Source organism: Aulostomus chinensis, chromosome 11 (assembly GCF_037954235.1).
Source record: "Aulostomus chinensis isolate RoL2024-O1b breed Wild chromosome 11, RoL_Achi_v1.0, whole genome shotgun sequence".
In the NCBI taxonomy this organism is placed as follows: Eukaryota; Metazoa; Chordata; class Actinopteri; order Syngnathiformes; family Aulostomidae; genus Aulostomus; species Aulostomus chinensis.
This window is the reverse complement of record NC_141330.1, coordinates 25443611-25460671: the sequence shown is the minus strand read 5'-3', so window position 1 is coordinate 25460671 and position 17061 is coordinate 25443611. Positions and strand designations below refer to the sequence as shown.

Here is a 17061-nt window from a genome sequence, read left to right as displayed (position 1 = left end):
TCCACCAACCTTCCCAGTTGCAGGTTCCAGTTGTTCCAAGTCTTTTTCCAGAGAGCCCTACTGACTTGGATGACGTAAGTGAAGGGTCTTACTTTGGCCAGCTTGTGTGAGAGCATGTAGGTAACTTTCATTGATTCTTGGATGGTCAACTTGTTTGTGGTTAAATGAGTATACTTGTTTTAAAAAAAACACATCTTGATGGGACAGTCTCTCGGCATATCTGACCGATAAACTATTTGGACATCCGCCCTCGGTAAACAACATCATTCAGTATGAACTTTTCTCTTTTTTTTGATTCTTTCTTTCAAAATGATTCCCCCACAACAGAAAACATTACCAGCCTGTCACATGACAGAAAAAATTAACCTGAGGGCTTCAGTCCAATATAAATGTAGACAGCGGCCTCTGTTGGAATCAAGGAGCAGTGCATTCATTTGGGTACTTTACATAGATTGTAATTAATATAAAGCTGCCTTTTACTCTCTCTTTTTTGGAGGAGGAGGTTCTGTTTTTCCTTTAGGACGATGCTGGATTAAGGTGGTCCAAAGGCCAGATCCAGACCCAGGGCCTGTATAGCCCATGTGTGCCCAGTGGACACAATTATTACAGCAGAGACCAGAGGACAAACGGACAGACAACCTGAAATCATACTGCCTCTTGAGATGAATATCAATGGTATGGAGGCATAAAAAGGATTTCCTATGAGGACACTTTGTTAAACTGTCAATTGTGTGTCAAACCAGTGGAACTGATTGGTGAAGCGATGAGCTGAACTACTGGAGGCAACTGGAAGGCGATAGCCCGGCTCTATCCAGGCGTCTTGCTTTCACACTTTTACACTCTCCATTATTAATGAAAAGTCTGACGCCCTACTCACACGGGACGAGAATGATCTGGAGATTATCGTCTCAAAACAGTCGTCCCATACCAACTGGCATGGGTTTTGTTTCGTCTGTGCCCCTTTCTGCCTCCCCTTCAAGAATCATTTCTTTAGTGAATATTTGCCCAAATGGTGTGGTTATGCACTACTTTGTTCAATTTCATTTGGGTTCTCATCCGCTGGAGACATGCTGTGGCAGAGCGTTCGCCATTAAAACAGCCTCTAGTTGTATTTACCTTGATGAATGAAATATCATCATTTGTTCTCTCTGACGTGGACATTGACAAGGTCCACTTTCTGAGGCTGAGAGTGCCAGTGTGTGTCTGTTTGTGTCCCTGTGTGTATGCGTGTGTGCGTGCTCAACACCTCAGACAGTGTCAGAGATGTCTGTCTGACAGAACTGCAGTGATTAATATTCCTTGGCACTTTTCATTTTCACTTTATTTGCAGCAAAACTTTGGGGGAAGGGGGGGGGGGGCAGAAGGTTTTGGGGAGTCCAGTGAGTGAAACGTGCATGTCAGTGGTCCAGCTTTATCAACAGCCTCCAAGCAAGGACATGTGCATCATAAAGCAGCGGCCACTACGAGAGAGGCTGGATAAATGTGTGAATGAACACTGCACCGGGGTTACGAAGAGAGGCAAGTTGGATAAGGAAAAGAATAATAGAAGGGGGGAAATACATCTAGTCATATAATTATAAAACAATATGTTTGAAACAGGTTTACAGCATCAGAAAAAATAGATGTTTCTGACAATTGGGGAACCTGAGTGTGTTGTAGGAACAGCTGCAGGTCCCTGTCGGGCTCAGGGGCCCTGAGTAGATTTGAGTAGATTTCTAGCGGATTTGAGTAAATGACAGACGTCTCTGATCACCCGTGAATGCACATCACGAAACGCAAACGCTGAAGAACAATTGCTAAAAGACATGAGGTCACACTCATCCTGTGAAATAGGCTGAAGACGCTGTCATTCAAGCAACAATATCAGTCAGCCTCTACTTCAGCATTAACGTGATGTAAAGGGGAGAATTTCCCGGTTCCTATTACACCTGACACCTGTGTGCCACAGTATAAGAGCTGTTCCACTTCAGGTTGAGTGTCCCAGCCAGGATCAAATCACCTAACTGTGACTCCATTAACCTGATGGATTTCTTTCCCCCTTATTATATTATGTCCCACAAGGATGGCGGTTTATGGATCGGTACCTGGATGAGGTAGTGGGAGCAGAGGCTGAGGAGCTCCAGCAGCTGAAGGTGGCTGCCTGCAGATAGGACATCCTGGATCACTGCCGGCTCCAGCAGAATCTGCCCAGACAATCACCCAATCGGATCAGTCAGTCAGAATTTACATTTACATTTCACAAACACAAGAATGGTGGTTGCCATTGGGGCACCATTAACTTCAAGCTAAATCCATGTGGCTGGCTCTGTCTGCACTCTGCACTAACAAAGCAGCAATGGAAAAAACATCTTTCTGAACTGTAGACACACATTTGTGAGCATGTGAACGTTTTACGGCAAAATAACATTTTTGGATTAAGTATCGCTTTATACTCTCTCACCTAAGGGCCAAACAGGCAGGTTTGCCTCGACTCCAGAGGATATTTAGTTTGGTTTTAGAGGGCAGGAGCGAGCTTCTGATAATCCACACAGCAGCTCTGCCCTAGTTAGCCACAGACTGCATCAGTAGTAGTAAGTGTGAAAATGACTTCATCTTTTGTCTCCCCTGCCTCCCACTACTTTTCTGACTCTGGTGGGTTGAATATTTGTTGCTACAGCCTGCTGAATATTTATCAGTCTGAAAACAAAAAAAGGCAGGGTTTTTTTTCTACTCAGCATGAACCTTCATGCATCTAGAGCATGATCGTCCACTTATCGTAACTAATGTGAAGAACAATTTTAGCCAGCTTTTGCGTTTATGAAAACAGACACATTATACAGCTTTGTCAGCAGTCGCGTGAACAGTTTATTCAGTTCAATTATCAAGCAATTTGTTTCAAATGGGAAACTGTTTTTCACGTATTTCCAGCAAGCTCTGCTGGTAACGATTTTTGCTCTCCTCCTCCTTCCTCACACTGTGGTCTCCTGCAGGCACGGGCAGTGGTCCAGTTCACCTCTGACACCTGGATATTTCTGGGCTTCTAGAGGCACTACATATTCAGCTGCTGCAGCAGTGGTTGTTTTTCTCTCTTTCACCAGGGGCTGTACGCAATGATATTGATTTAGACTAGATTATTAATTTCTGTGACTGCCATTCAGATAAACAGCTGCTACACTCCTATTTTAAACATCACTTTTTACTGGGGCTGCTATGGCAACGATACTCACGATATGATTTCATCACTATAGATTAAAATACAATAAATATTGCTATTCTCTACATAAGTAACCAAAAATTTGCTGTGCACCACCTGGGTTGTTTAATAATATTCATATCACATTACATAGATTACTCAGATAAACTGAGTCAAAACTATTTCATCCAAAGGTTACTTTTGTATATTCTGTACATGATACAGTATCGTTACTAGAGGCTGAAAGGTTGATAAAGTCACATGAGAAAAACGCAGTACTTTGCTGTTGATTTTACAGCACAGACCTACTTTCAATACATGAACGTAAGTCAAAGTAAGTATTAAAAATCAGAATGAGGAAAAACACATTTTCTCATCTTCTTTAATGGAATTGGCAACCTAGCAGGCAGCAGCGGTGAAGGCAACCAAAAATAAAATCTCTAGGTGACCGTTCCTCAACTCCTCTCCACTCCAGAGGCCCACTGCAGGTGGAGCACTTCAACCTCACACACGGCAGAAGTCGGTTTTATAACAGCGGCCGACTCAGTGTGGGAGTGTGGTGGGCTCTTGTGTAAACTGACATTTATTGGGCTTGCAGCTTGCAGGAAAAAAATAAAAATAAAATAAAACAAAGCATAACAATGTGCTTGTCAGACAGCGCCTCACCCCTATAAACACCGTCAGCTGTGACTCCCAGAAACACTGGAGATGTATGGTTTGAAAAACTGGGGGGGAAAAGAAGTGGTAACACTGGAAGAGGATGATCTGATCATCAGTGTAACATCTGTTGTGGACCTGGCCTGCGGTAAAAATTTCAGTGAAGTCACAGGCGCCCTGTGGCAGCGTGTCCCTTCGCTCTCCGTGCTGGCCTATGACATGTGGCTGAAGGATTTTAGTAGGGCATTATTTACGGTGTGGGGATAAGTATATTGCCCTCATCTCATCCGCTATGATCTCCTCTGGGCAGACAGGAGCTGAGCCAACCAAAGCAGGGCGGCCCGCAAGCCCGCTGTTGACCTACTTATACTGCCTAACCGACTACTCTCTGCTCATTTCCACTGTGGAAATAAAATTAAGAGTCATTACAAACTTCCGGTCCTCTCAGTACACTGCATAAGCCGCTCGGCTACTTATTAGAATGTGCACGGCTAACACTAGAGGGTTGTTAGTAGAGATGAGTCACATATTTATTTTTCATTGATGTGTTGAGAGGACAAGGACGCCACTCACATGACTGTTCTGCTGTTTCAGCAGAAAAGTCATTCTCTGTTTTAAGTGAGATACTTTTTTCCGACTGGAGTCACAAAGTAATGTTCGGAACGGTGGGAATAGAGGAGTGAGCGGTCCCTGGTCACATCTGGTTGAGCACCTCCACATCCCTGGATAACACCGGACCCAGAGTCATTTGCTCTACAAGCTTATGCTGCTGAGATTAAAAAGGTAATCTGCAAACGTCATGTTACTATTTATTATGGAGGCAGCTTCAGTCGTGGTGACTCACGTACAGTCAGTCGTTTTATTTTCTGCTCCTTTACTTTAGGTTTATAATCCATTGTATTTCAGAAGGAACAACGACAACATTTGTACTCTAGCCCCTTTAGAGCTGATGCAGCATCAGGATGGTTCCACCTATAAGACCCGATGTGATTTCCAAGACGATTTAGGTGTTGTTCATGGATTTTGTTTTCATATGTGTAATGAACAGTAGGGCAACGGCAATTCATTTTACACAGAAATCAAGGATCTGCAATTTTTTTTGGAGGGAGGCTTAATTCATGGTTCTATCTGCTATGGAAGCACAAAAGTAAATGTTTTAGTGGATGATGATAATTTCAGTTCTTTAGAAAACCCTCAGAATTTACGTCATTGCTAAAATATTGTCACAGGTTCTTCAAAGCATTTTAAAGTGTCTTTTTAGGTCTAAATGGGCTGGACAGCTCTTAAAGGGACTGACTGTAAATAAGCTTATCGTCCATCTTCTCCAGAGACAGACAAGTTAGAGACCCCTCTGTCCTCTGCGCTGAATGAGGGAGCTGAGACCCACAGAGACCAGCTTAATGCAATCAATAACAGTGGTTGGGTTGTGTAGTGAAGCTCCATCGAGAGTCAATAAGTACATTTTTCTCCACAACTATACTTGCTTACATGAATAGAACTAGAGTTATAAAATGACCAGATATCATCATTTTAGAGTCACGCAATTTCCTGGAACTACTTTCCTGACTAGGCGCAATGATTGAACGTAGAACGTCAAACATGTGTTGATGACTAGAAGTGCAACTGCTACCACTAACAACAGTAGTATCTATACGCTGTTTATGGACAGAATAATATCACAATACATCACATTTTTGAGTCTTTTCTGTTTCGTATGTAAAATCCAAATCTGTATATGTGTACTGTATATGTATGTAATAAATACTTACAAATATGTTTTTAAAAAATCTGTCAAATAAATGTATAAAAACTAGATTATTTGAAAGGGAAGTATAGATGAATAGAGGCATAAGAGGAAAAAAAGAAAATTAATTAAAATTTGAAGCTGAGTGCATCACTTGAATTAAAAAAATGTACTGTATTTACGAATGCATAATTTGCAGCAATAAACCATAATAAAAGCAAAACATTCAACATCATTCTACATTTTGTTAATCATACTAAAATGGGGCAATGCCACTTGTCAGTTATGGAATATTTTCGTCCCTGGCATTATTCTCCACTGCAGTTGTTTTCCTAGTACACAATTAAGACACATCTGATGAAGTGGATGCTGTTCTTCTCACCTGTCCGGTGTAGGCAAAGTCTAAAGCGTGCTTCAGTCCAACACTGGTCACTCCTTGAAGAGTCACTTCATCTGCCTCACTCTCCACCATGCACAAGCTGAACATAGCCTGATGACACACAGCCAAAACATTGAGATCAACTGTGGAAGACCACTTCCTCTTCACAGTGAACATACAGTAAATAAATCACATATCTGTTAGCATAGAAGAAGTAGTTGATGGAAACGCTGCGGTTAGAATTGACCGGTAATCATGGGTGTTGATGAGAAAATCAATCCAGCTTTGTTCTCCCACTCCCTTTGCAATGTCACTTCTGGACTGATGTTTGCGTGTGTGTGTTACTGCTGAAAAAACACAGGTAATCAAAACTCCCCGGACGCATAATCAAAACTTTTCTGGACTGATTTGGCTGCCTTGGCCCTGGAGTTCAGCAAAAAAATAAATTGCAAAGTCAGAGCTTTCTATTAAACAAGCTCTCTTTCTTTCTCTCCTTCTGTCACACACATACAGTACACACTCACACACACACACAGGAACTCCGCCATCCGTGTGCAATCAAAGGCCAGCTGTTGTGCCTGTATCCTGGCTCTGCTGTGCTTGAGTCCAACTTGCAGTTCCCCAATCATAGCTATTGACTGTTGTCTCACCATGAGGGGATGTAAGCTATTGATCAGGACCTGTCGCAGCGAGAAAGAACGACAGGAGAGTGACGGGGCACATGGCCGTGATGGAGATAGCCTTGACTACCTGCATTATTAGTTATGAAGCAAAAGCTTCACTGCTGTAGACACTCTTGCTCCCTATCGTTGCCTTGCCTCGGGATACTGATCTAGCAAACTTGGGATTTCAGCTATCTTTGTAATCACACTAGCCAGGCATAGCGCTGCACGATCTCGTCTCAGAGCATGGTGTACAACCGCATTAGACGCCTCAGGGGCCCTCAGTCAGCGGAGCATATCTTCCTGTCACGAAAGCGACGTTCATTCCACACAAAACACATCTGATTCTCCACGCGTAATAGCACTCACATGAACTTTAACCACCGCCGACCCCCTCCTCTGGTGAGTGGCCCCTCTAATTGTGACAGTGATGTTTGTGAGAGGGTCCACTTGAGGCCAAGCTGACTTCTCAGCAAGGCCTGGACATCCCTCACTCACTGTGCAGCTTGGTTGATTCACCGCCGTGCAAATTAAAAATCCCCTGCTTCGTTGAGCACAGGATGTCCAGTGGCAAAACCTGAGGTAAGATGGTGGCTGAACTGTGGTCAGTGTGTGCATGAGCGTAAAGCACAGACTAGAGGCAGGCGCCTTGAGGGAAAAGGAAAATGCATTTGACGGAGAAACAGCCTGGGTATTGATCCGAGCTCCCATGTTATTGTGCAAGCCTTGTGAGTGTTCTCAGAGCTGTTTGCCTCCAGCAGGAGCACTCCTGACCTTGGTGTAGGTGCTAAGGGAGTGCTGCTGGTGACAGATGGCTCCCCTGACATGAGATATAGATCCAGCACTGAGACACATAGAGCCACCCAGTCCTGTTCACTGCAGCGCTTTCACATGATGCCGCAGTAGGAATGCAGTGCTGCAGCAGTCTGACCTACCAGCAAAATATATGTGTGTCAGCTAGTGTGATCATGCCAGAGAGGACTTGTGACTACCTCGTGTAGCCACCCAAGTATCAGTGAGGTTATTTTTATGTCTATACTGTCACTACAGGCTGTATTCACAGGCAGGTAGCCTATGCTGCAGACCTCTTGATATCTGGAAATCTTTTATACTCCCACAGAGATGGACAAGAGGATCAAAGTGATTGTAAATAACGAATTTCAGGACGGCTGGTGGTGCGTTCAAGCTGGTGTGAGTATCGGAATAAAGTTGAAGTCTGGAAAATTTCCTGCTGATGAGCAATGAAGTGTTTGGCAACGACCAAACCAAATTTAGGAGCATTCAGAGACCTCAGAGAATACGAGCACAAAGGGAAGGGATCCTGTAGCAGGGTTTCTGATCATATATCATATGTCCCTGTTGGGGTGCAGGAACATAAATTGAAAAAAAGCCTGAATTTGTGCCAAGGGCAGACATTCTTTAGCACCATAGCATCTAAAAAAGCAGAGGACGATGCTGAACAGTTGGTGCCTTTTGTAAGACAAAGTATTCCAGAAGAATTTGTCCACCTAATTCCATCCATTTCTTAGACAGTTTAGTTGGAAAGTCAGCCAGGGTGACTCCTGCAGGGCACTTTTTGAAAATCTCGCATCATTTAGTTTTCTCCCCGGCAACCGGTGTTTTCATCTTCAGACCCATAGATCTATATAATCCTATGTCTGTGCTACAGATTTGCAGCCAATTTATTCCTCACATAAATTTGACACATATTTGCTCTGATTCAGCTGTTCAGAGTTCGTGTATAATCTGGAACCTCTTTTACCTTGTTTCACTACCTAAAGAACAAACTGTCAGACACACAAAAAATGGTTCCATAGCAACAACAACTTTTTGCTGGTTTAGAGACAAGAACTAACATCCTGAGCTATGATGACCCACCAGTTTAAACTTATAGAATCTAACAGCACAAATAATTCAGTCGGTCATTCGGGTGGATAATTTTGATAATTCAGCCTCTCAAAGAAAGGACCTGCACCTCTAGAGAGGCAATATTGTCCACCCTGTCTGTACAATAGTGCCAGCATTACTGGGAGATGTACGGGCATATGGAGGTGATGTAATGCTCTATTGTGGCACTCCAGCTCAAAGTTAAGGAGATACGATGGTTCACAAGTTAAAGGTGCATTGAGCCTTGTTGCATGGTTTCAGTGCGATTTTATTTTTGTCTCAAATCATAGGCGTCTCCCCTTGATCCACTAGCTACCTGCCCCCTGAACACACTACAAAAATTGCCAGTCTCTGGAGACAACACAGGGCTCACAAACAGCAACATGATGAACCACGTTCCTGCCAATCACCACAAGATGGTTGGGGGGGGGGGGCGGGGGGTGTTAGTGAAAGTGTATACATTGGGGAATAAGCAGAGTCAATTGAATAGTGTAGTAGCAAACTGATAGATAGCTGGATGGCGTCTAAAAACTCTTTGTTACACTACACGAGTAGAAGAGAGATTGAGAAGGAAAGAACGAAGACCCGCATTTAGATTTGGGAATCGTTTCAAACGGAAGGGCTTCCTATCCCATGCACAGTTGGCTAAGTTCTTACTTGACAGGTGGCAAACATGAAGATTGGTTGTCGTATATGCAACGATGAGAGAACGATGTTGGGACGTGGAGCTGGACCCAAACATGTGGACAGAAGAAAAGTGGGGAAAGAGCAGGGAAGCGCAACAGGCAGGGAAACAAAAGAGAAGAACCAACAAAGAATGACGAGAAACTGAACACATATTCTATTAATCACTAATCACGCAACAGCACACAGGTGGTAGAGGGAAGAGAAGGAGCTGGAAACACTGGGAGCAGAGCTGTGGGTGACAGGGACTGATTCACTGACAAGAGAGATGAAGCACTTAAAAAAGGTGGGACACAGACAGAGACAGGAAGCGTAAAACAAGAACTGACAAGTGAAGCAGGAAAACAAGGAGGAAAAACACAAGAGTAATAATGTCCCAACTAAGTCCTTAACTGGCAGCACGGTGGAGCAGTGGTCAGCACTGTCGCCTCACAGCAAGAAGGTTCCGGGTTCCAGCCCCGGCTGGAGCACAGGGTCTTTCTGTGTGGAGTCTCCATGTTCTCCCTGTTCCTGCTGGGTTCTCTCTGGTACTCCAGCTTCCTCCCACAGTCCAAAGACATCAAGAGGGGACCAGGTTAATCCAGACTCTAAATTGACCGTAGGCGTGGCTGGGAGAGCCAATGGTTGTCTGTCTCTATGTGTTGGCCCTGCCATGGACTGGTGACCTGTCCAGGGTGAACCCCGCCTTTCACCTGAAGGCTGCTGGGATAGGCTCCACCCCCCCATGACCCTTAACAGGATAAGCGGAAGAAAATGGATGGATGGAGTCCTTAACTAAAATTCCAAAACTAAAAGAGGACATGGTCCAAACAAGACCGTGAAAAGTGAGCTCTTCCCCCATTTAAAGCTTTTATGCTAAGCTAACCATTTAATGGCTCCAGTTCTGTACAAATCTGATGGTGGTGAAAAGCAAATTAACCACAGTGTTTCATCATAGTTTATAGTACACAATGTCCCTCCCCTCACTAATGCACAACGTTCCCTCTGATTGATCTGCAGAGGATCACATCATCAAACACACACACACACACACACGGGAGTGATCAGCTGCAGCTCACTGGGTCTAAATGCTGTACAAGGCATCTTGAATTAACACTGTCCTCAAAAGGGGGTTGAAGCAGAGTACTTTGCGACGCTGGTTGGACACGGCAAGTTGTTTCTCTGGGGTAATAACATTTCACTATTGTAGTTTTTATTCTGTTTGCAAGACTTGTAGTTGTATAAGAAGGAAAGAGAGAGAGAGAGAGAATGTGAGTGAGTGTGTGTGTGTGTGTGTGTGTGTGTGTGTGTGTGTGTGTGTGTGTGTGTCTGTGTCTGTGTCTGTGTGTGTCTGCACAATGCTGGTTGGCCCGATTTGCCGTCCAGACATCTTAATAATGTGACGGCATTGGACGAGGCAGGTGTCACATTAAGGGCAACTCGTGAGTAAACGGCTCACACTTGGCCAGGTATTTCATCACAATCACTCTCATCTGATGAGGTAGCTAATGTGTTCAAATCACCGCTACGTGCGCACAGGCGTTTGTCTTACATTGAAAGACGACTGTCAGGGGGAGGAGTGAGCTTTCTCGCCCAGAGTGCTGGACTATACAGTAGCTCAGCTCAAGCAGGACGTGAGAACGTGGAATTTAAAGGCGAAGAACAAAATGAGAACAAAAGTTAGGAGGTAAGAAAAAGGGAGGAGAACGACTTGCTCACTCTCGACTCTCTGCAGAGAGAAATAAAAAGACTACACAAACACACACTCACTCAGGAGGAATAATCCCTAGGCAACTTGGACATATTTAATCTGCCTCTCATTTTCAAGAGGGATTAATTTCTTCTTTCTAATCTGCTCAGTGTCTCTAAATCAAATCTCAGTGGTGCACTTTTCCCCGTGCGGACCCATCTCAGCAAATCTCCTGTCTGGCTGTCTGACAGCCTGAGTCGACCCCAAGCTACCTTCATGTCTTAACTAGAATCAGAATGAAGCTTTGGCGGGAGACCAAGCAAACTTTAGGGCTCCATCCGGGGGGAGGTTGTGAAAGATGATGGGCTACAGCCCTTTTAATTAATACGTGCAAGTTCAGGGTACAATGTACTTTTTAAAATAGTTTCTCCCTGATGATTTGTAGCAGCAGGGAAAGGCCTCTGCACCAACTTGTAGTGGAGAGTTGTGTCAAAGGCTTCACTGATCTTTGAGCTGATTCAGGGTCAGTAGCATCATGTTCACTGGTTAAGCATGGTAGCATACATATAATTACATCCTGGACTCACCCGGAAGTAATCGCTGCACGCTGCCAGGATGGCTTTGTGGGCGTGGAACTTTTGCTCGCCGGCCACCAGGGTGACGTCACACAGCAGACCGTCCTTCCTCTGCTGGTTCAGGGCAGAGAGGATGGAGTCCTGGTGGGACATTGACTGGCAGAGCCTCTGTCCTGTCAGCATTTCCCTACTGATAAGACAAACACGTGTTATGCAGCTAAACTGAGGTTTAACAATATAGCCGTAATAATAATGAAACCATACTTGTACAACAAATACGGCGCTTCTAACACTACCAGTAGTATTGCTACTGCACTCCTACTGGCATTATGATGACTTGAATTTAGCTTTTCTTTTTTTTCTGTTTGCTGATGCCATGACAAAGTCAAAATTTCTGCTGTTACAGACTCCATTGAGATGGTGAAAACGAATAAGTTAGCTGTATCCACCATGTTGGCATCATGAGCCTTTTCACAGCAGCCATTTTGACAAGTCATAGCACGTCAGCACAATTGGAACTGATCAAATTAAATATGGGACTGTTCTTTTTAGTGTGTCACAGCTATTCTCGTGATACAATACAAGCCCACCCAGCCCTTTAGCCCACCTAATTGGAACAGGGCAATAATTAATTCGACTAATTACACCTGTGTTTCATGTCAGTATAGCTGCTGAAAAAAGGGCACATGTTAGTGTGCTGAGAGTAACAATTTGTCAACGCTTAGCTTGATAAGTTGGCTTGTGTAGGCCAATAGGTATGACAGATATTTACTCTATCTATTGATACACACTGTGTATTATTGCTTTTGGAGTAGTACTTCAGCACCACTACTGTCAAAGAATGACTCTCAATAGCAGAGATGCAGCAAAATCTAATTAGTCAATCTAAAGATAATTCATCTTTTTTTTTTTAAGCCAAAACATCATACATTTTCTGGTTCCAGACCCTAAAATATAGAAATTTGATGTTTTTTGTAATTTATTTATTTTTTTTAGAAAATTAAGCATCTTTGTGTCAGTGTCTCACTCATAGTGGCAAAATGTGTAGTCAACACAGAGGAACTTTTGAGTACTTTGGCCAGTAAATACACACATATACTTGGTGCAGTCAGATCAAAATTAAGGCCAAGTCACAGAAATGGTTGCAAGGATGATCTAAGTAGTACGTAAGAAGCTGAGAAGGGACAATTACACCCTTGTTTTAAAATACAGAAAGTTACAGGTGAGGAGGTACTGTTGTACTTAGACCTTGCACATATTTAACAATCCCTCTGATATCACAAATCATAAAACAAAAACATCTAGATAATCCCAACAGTATATCTGTTTTAAACCGTGCAGCCCTAATAAGTCATGGAACATCAGCATTTGGAGTCCCAGCAGTTGTGATCACATTGCAAGATGGTCTTAAGTATATTTCTAAGTAAAATAGGTGAACTAAAACACATTTAGACGTTCCAAAATAGGAATATTGCACCAGAAGGAAACAAAACACAATATAGGCCTCATTTAGGAAATTTTCCTACACAAAATGTTGTTCTTAAACTCTTTTTTTTTTTAGCTTCTGATAGAGTGATATTGTTAAGCCATCGTCAGTTCCACGCTCTTAAAACTCCTCAATCAGCAGCATGACATCCTCTCTATCTGAATCCATCCCTGTCCCTTTGCGTCCCTGGCTGTCGCTCTAAATGCTGCTGTCTGCTCAAAGGCTTGCTCTGCAGTGATGGGGTGTGAGACAGAGGAAATAACGTGTGTGTGTGTGTGTGTGTGTGTGTGTGTGTGTGTGTGTGTGTGTGTGTGTGTGTGAGAGTGTGTACTACGGGCCAGGATGAATGATGAGTCAGGCTGTTTGTTTGGAGGTTAGAATCTGCAGGAGGAGGAGACAAGGGAGAAAAGGACAAAATTGCCGTGCTGCATAAAAGAGAAAAGAGTGAATTTAAACGGCCAGAGAAGGACACATGGTGGAGGATTTGAGGAGGGAGGGACACCTTTGATTTGCTTGGTAATGATGATGAACTGGAAAATAGGCAGTGAGAATTTTATTGATGTGTGAAATGTATCTTGGTCATTTAGTCCTTTAAATCATTCTTCAAGCAGGCAAATGGTGAAGAAGAATGGTCTAAATTGATGCAGCAAAGGCAGAGATGTGAGTTTGTGTCTCAAAGTCAAGCTCTAAAACTGGATCTCTTTCACACTTTCTGATCATGCAACCAGTAGCATCATTCGTTAAAAAATGTATTCAATATTGTAAATGGAGACCTTTTTAAAAGAACGCACCCACTTTTAGAAAATATACTTATTTGACATCCTCCCCAGAGTCAAACAAGACAAAAGGTATTCTTCCCCCATCTGTGTGGGCACTAAGGAGCTGAGACTCACTGAGTTCAGCTGACTACTAGCTTGCTTATGCAATGAATGTTATGGATGGGCTGTGCAGCATAGCTCCATCAAAATCCCCAAATACACTTCTCTCCAAAACGGTATTCGCCTGCATTAATTGAACTAGGGGTGTGGACAACATCAGCAATGAAATAACCATTCAAACCTGAAAGTTACTGGAATTTTAGAATCAGATACATAGCTGGAACTACTTTCCCGACGGCGAGTTAATGTTGCACCATAAACAATGAAACAAAAGCAAACATTTGTTGACAACTGGAGAGACGAGGAGGATTACCTCTGCACAAATCAGGACTGCCAAATTTTCAATCTAAACCGCAATACACATCGCATCCCCCACCCCTCAGTGTGCTAAGCTAACGGGCAGTCAGGGGCCTTGCAGGCATGGGGAAGGGTATCTATCCTTTTATTCAGCTCTGAAGAAGATAGCAAGTACAAGTTTACCAATTTGAAAGTGAACCCTTAAAACCAAGTTGGTAATGCAGCTTTTCACTACAGAGCCATAGAATACCTCGAACAAGGATTTTCCTAGGCTGAGTTGCACTACTTGTGACACACAGACTAACTTTACTGTGTAAATTCTGCTATGAAGCCACTATGATGTCATTAGAGCATCTTACACTCTCAACTGAGGAGGACCATGTTAGAAAAGAGCTAGATCCTGCTGTAGAATAGCATTCCATTCCAGTTACACCGAGTCCCTAACAAATAGGGAAACTGCACTTGTTAAATCTAAATATGTCTACAATTGTCACAGTTTTAGTTAATCATCTAGATTTTTCTAAAAATGAAAGTACATATTCATGATCAATTCTTAAGACACACCTGCTCATCAGGACCATGCTGATGGTTATAGGGTTTTCTCGATGGAAGTTTTTCCAGTACTCAGCAAGGATAGAAAGTGCCCGTGTGATCCCCAGCCAGCAAACATGTTGGATATCACAGATCTTTACACAAATCTAGTTTAATGACAACAAGTAGAGCACGCGGCACGCAGTTCACACTGGGAGCACTTTTAATGAAAAACGTATCGATCTTCCTCTGGCCACATGTAAGAATAGTGCCCTTAGTCCATATGCAAATGGATCTATTCTGCATTTGCTAAAGAAGTCAGTCCGACAGTGATTACACTGCTATTTAAAGGCTGTTCCTTTATGTGCCTTGAGCATGTGTGTGTGTGTGTGTGTGTGTGTGTGTGTGTGTGTAGTCTGTGTGGACGGACCAGACCACCTACCTGAGGCTGGGTTCAGAAGGCATGCCCCTGGACAAAGGATGAAGGGATGCTGTCGGAGGTGGAAGGGGGTTGCTGTGCGGCTCCTGAGGACTGTGGCCTCCTCACTGGGAACATACATCAGCTGATAGGACAGAACAGCCCGTCAGCTTTACTCAGTCCATCCACTCCACCCAACCACAGCGTGGCAACCTCCTGTGCGACATGTGAAGAGATGTCCCCTGTCTCCCCTGACTCAGCGCGTTGATTTTCATTATTCGTGTAGCTGCACATTTAAGGCGTTTTCATATGAAGCAAAACCACACTTTGAAAGCCATGGGCAGCTTTACCTCAAGGAGCGAATAAACAACATGAGCACTATTAAAACAAGCCGAGTGACCAAACGATGCCAAGTCTTTGTGCCCCTCAGTGGCCAACAACACAAGTAGGAATCAGAAGTCTGCACAGAAACCCTCTGTTGCACTTGATCTTCTGGATGGAGCTCTATAACATGTTACGCGGTTGTTCTCAAGAGGCTACTTGTAAGAAGAAGAAAAAGAAAACATCTCTACATTTACACGCTTGTATGGTTCACCTGATTGTAGACCTGAGAAGTAGTGCCAGGATAGCTCGACTAATCAAACCACATGTGACCTTCAGACTTGTGGCCACAGACAAACTGACTGAAGAGTATCAGAAGAAAGAACTCTAACACAGGCCACACAAGCTGGATACATTCATACAACCTCAAACTTGATTCACTAATGGTCAGGAGAAATAAAACTAGACAAAACTATATCTGAAACCCACATCAGGTGATCGGGACCCTACCCTGTCAGTGGTCTCATACCTGCTGGCTGGTCTAGTGGTCATTACTTCCTTTGTCTCCATAAATGGCCTCATTCCACAGTACATAGGCAGATTATTGATGAATGAATTCCCTTGCCTCATTAGAAGATTAAACACATCTAAAGGATGAATACATTTGGGATCTGATAATCACAACAAGTAGGCCATTGTTCCTTGAGAAGACTGTAATCTCCTGACTGAAAACCACCACGGAAGAAAATGTGTTTTACGCACCACACACAATTCGGATTTACGCACCAACGGCGCTCAAGAAACTGGACTGTAAAGGAAGGAGGAAGGTTCAGGTTGCAATAAATCATCAGAGCGTTAACAGTCACTTTCCAAAAGCTTCCAGCTGTCAAAAAGGTTTCCTAGCAACAGGCCAGCGCCTCGGTCCACACAAACTATGAGAACCGGGAACAGCCTCCCCCGTGCGAGCAAAATAACCCTGTTGCTTCCATCACGCAGCGCAGCAGCCAGACAACGCGCACGGAATTATATTCTCAATCATTCTCGCGGCTTTGCGGGAATTAACAGTTTTCATCTCCCTGATAATGTGCCACAAGCTTACGCACCTCATATGAACGTGATAAGGGTCAGTCCTGTCTTCCTTGGCGGCGCCTCTGTTACAAATGTCATTAGATGTCCGACGCGGCCTCTTTACATCCGCGGCGGGAGCGAAGAAAGACGCAGCGGCGAACAGATGCGCTCAGTTGTCAAGGACACTTTATTGGGTACACTGTATCACCTACATTGTTGTATTCTAACCCCGCCTCTCCACGGCGGTCACATGAACGTGGACAAGTGGGGGGCGGGACAGCGCCTCCAGCTGGATAATTATGAAATAGGAAAAATGTGTGTTTCGAGCACGAGATAGAAAATTGTGGGGACTGCAGGGGTCCTTTAGGATTTCCAGGGGGTCTACGCATAAAATGAGCAGCGGTTACAGCAGTCCACTCGTGAATTCAAAGTAACACGGATATCATGAGTCACAGCAGGAGCGCTTGATTCCCTTCGCCTTGTGTCACCATGTGTTTGCTACGGCCATTTCTGTAATCTTCTATAAAGAACACATCGTTTCCTTTCGCTTCATACTGCTGTCGTGGAGCTATCGTCTCCTTGGTGTATTGCTACAGGATTATTAGTCCACGTCAGGAACTTTCAAAAATAAAT

At 43.7% G+C, this 17061-nt stretch overlaps 1 protein-coding gene across 2 annotated transcripts in view; it reads right to left on the bottom strand.

Moving 5' to 3' along the window:
* klhl32 (kelch-like family member 32) overlaps positions 1–16644 on the bottom strand; it is a 28817-nt gene extending 12173 nt beyond the window's left edge. For both annotated transcript variants that reach the window (XR_015118604.1, XM_086219194.1), the window contains exons 1-5: positions 16464–16644; positions 15064–15184; positions 11442–11619; positions 5956–6063; positions 2085–2183 (exon numbers count right to left, since the gene is read on the bottom strand). Coding sequence is in view for 1 of the 2 variants with exons in the window: in XM_086219194.1 (XP_086075320.1) it covers positions 2085–2183; positions 5956–6063; positions 11442–11619; positions 15064–15086 (408 nt within the window). In the remaining variant the exon portion in view is untranslated. The remainder of the gene's footprint in view (positions 1–2084; positions 2184–5955; positions 6064–11441; positions 11620–15063; positions 15185–16463) is intronic.
* Positions 16645–17061: the final 417 nt, after the last annotated feature.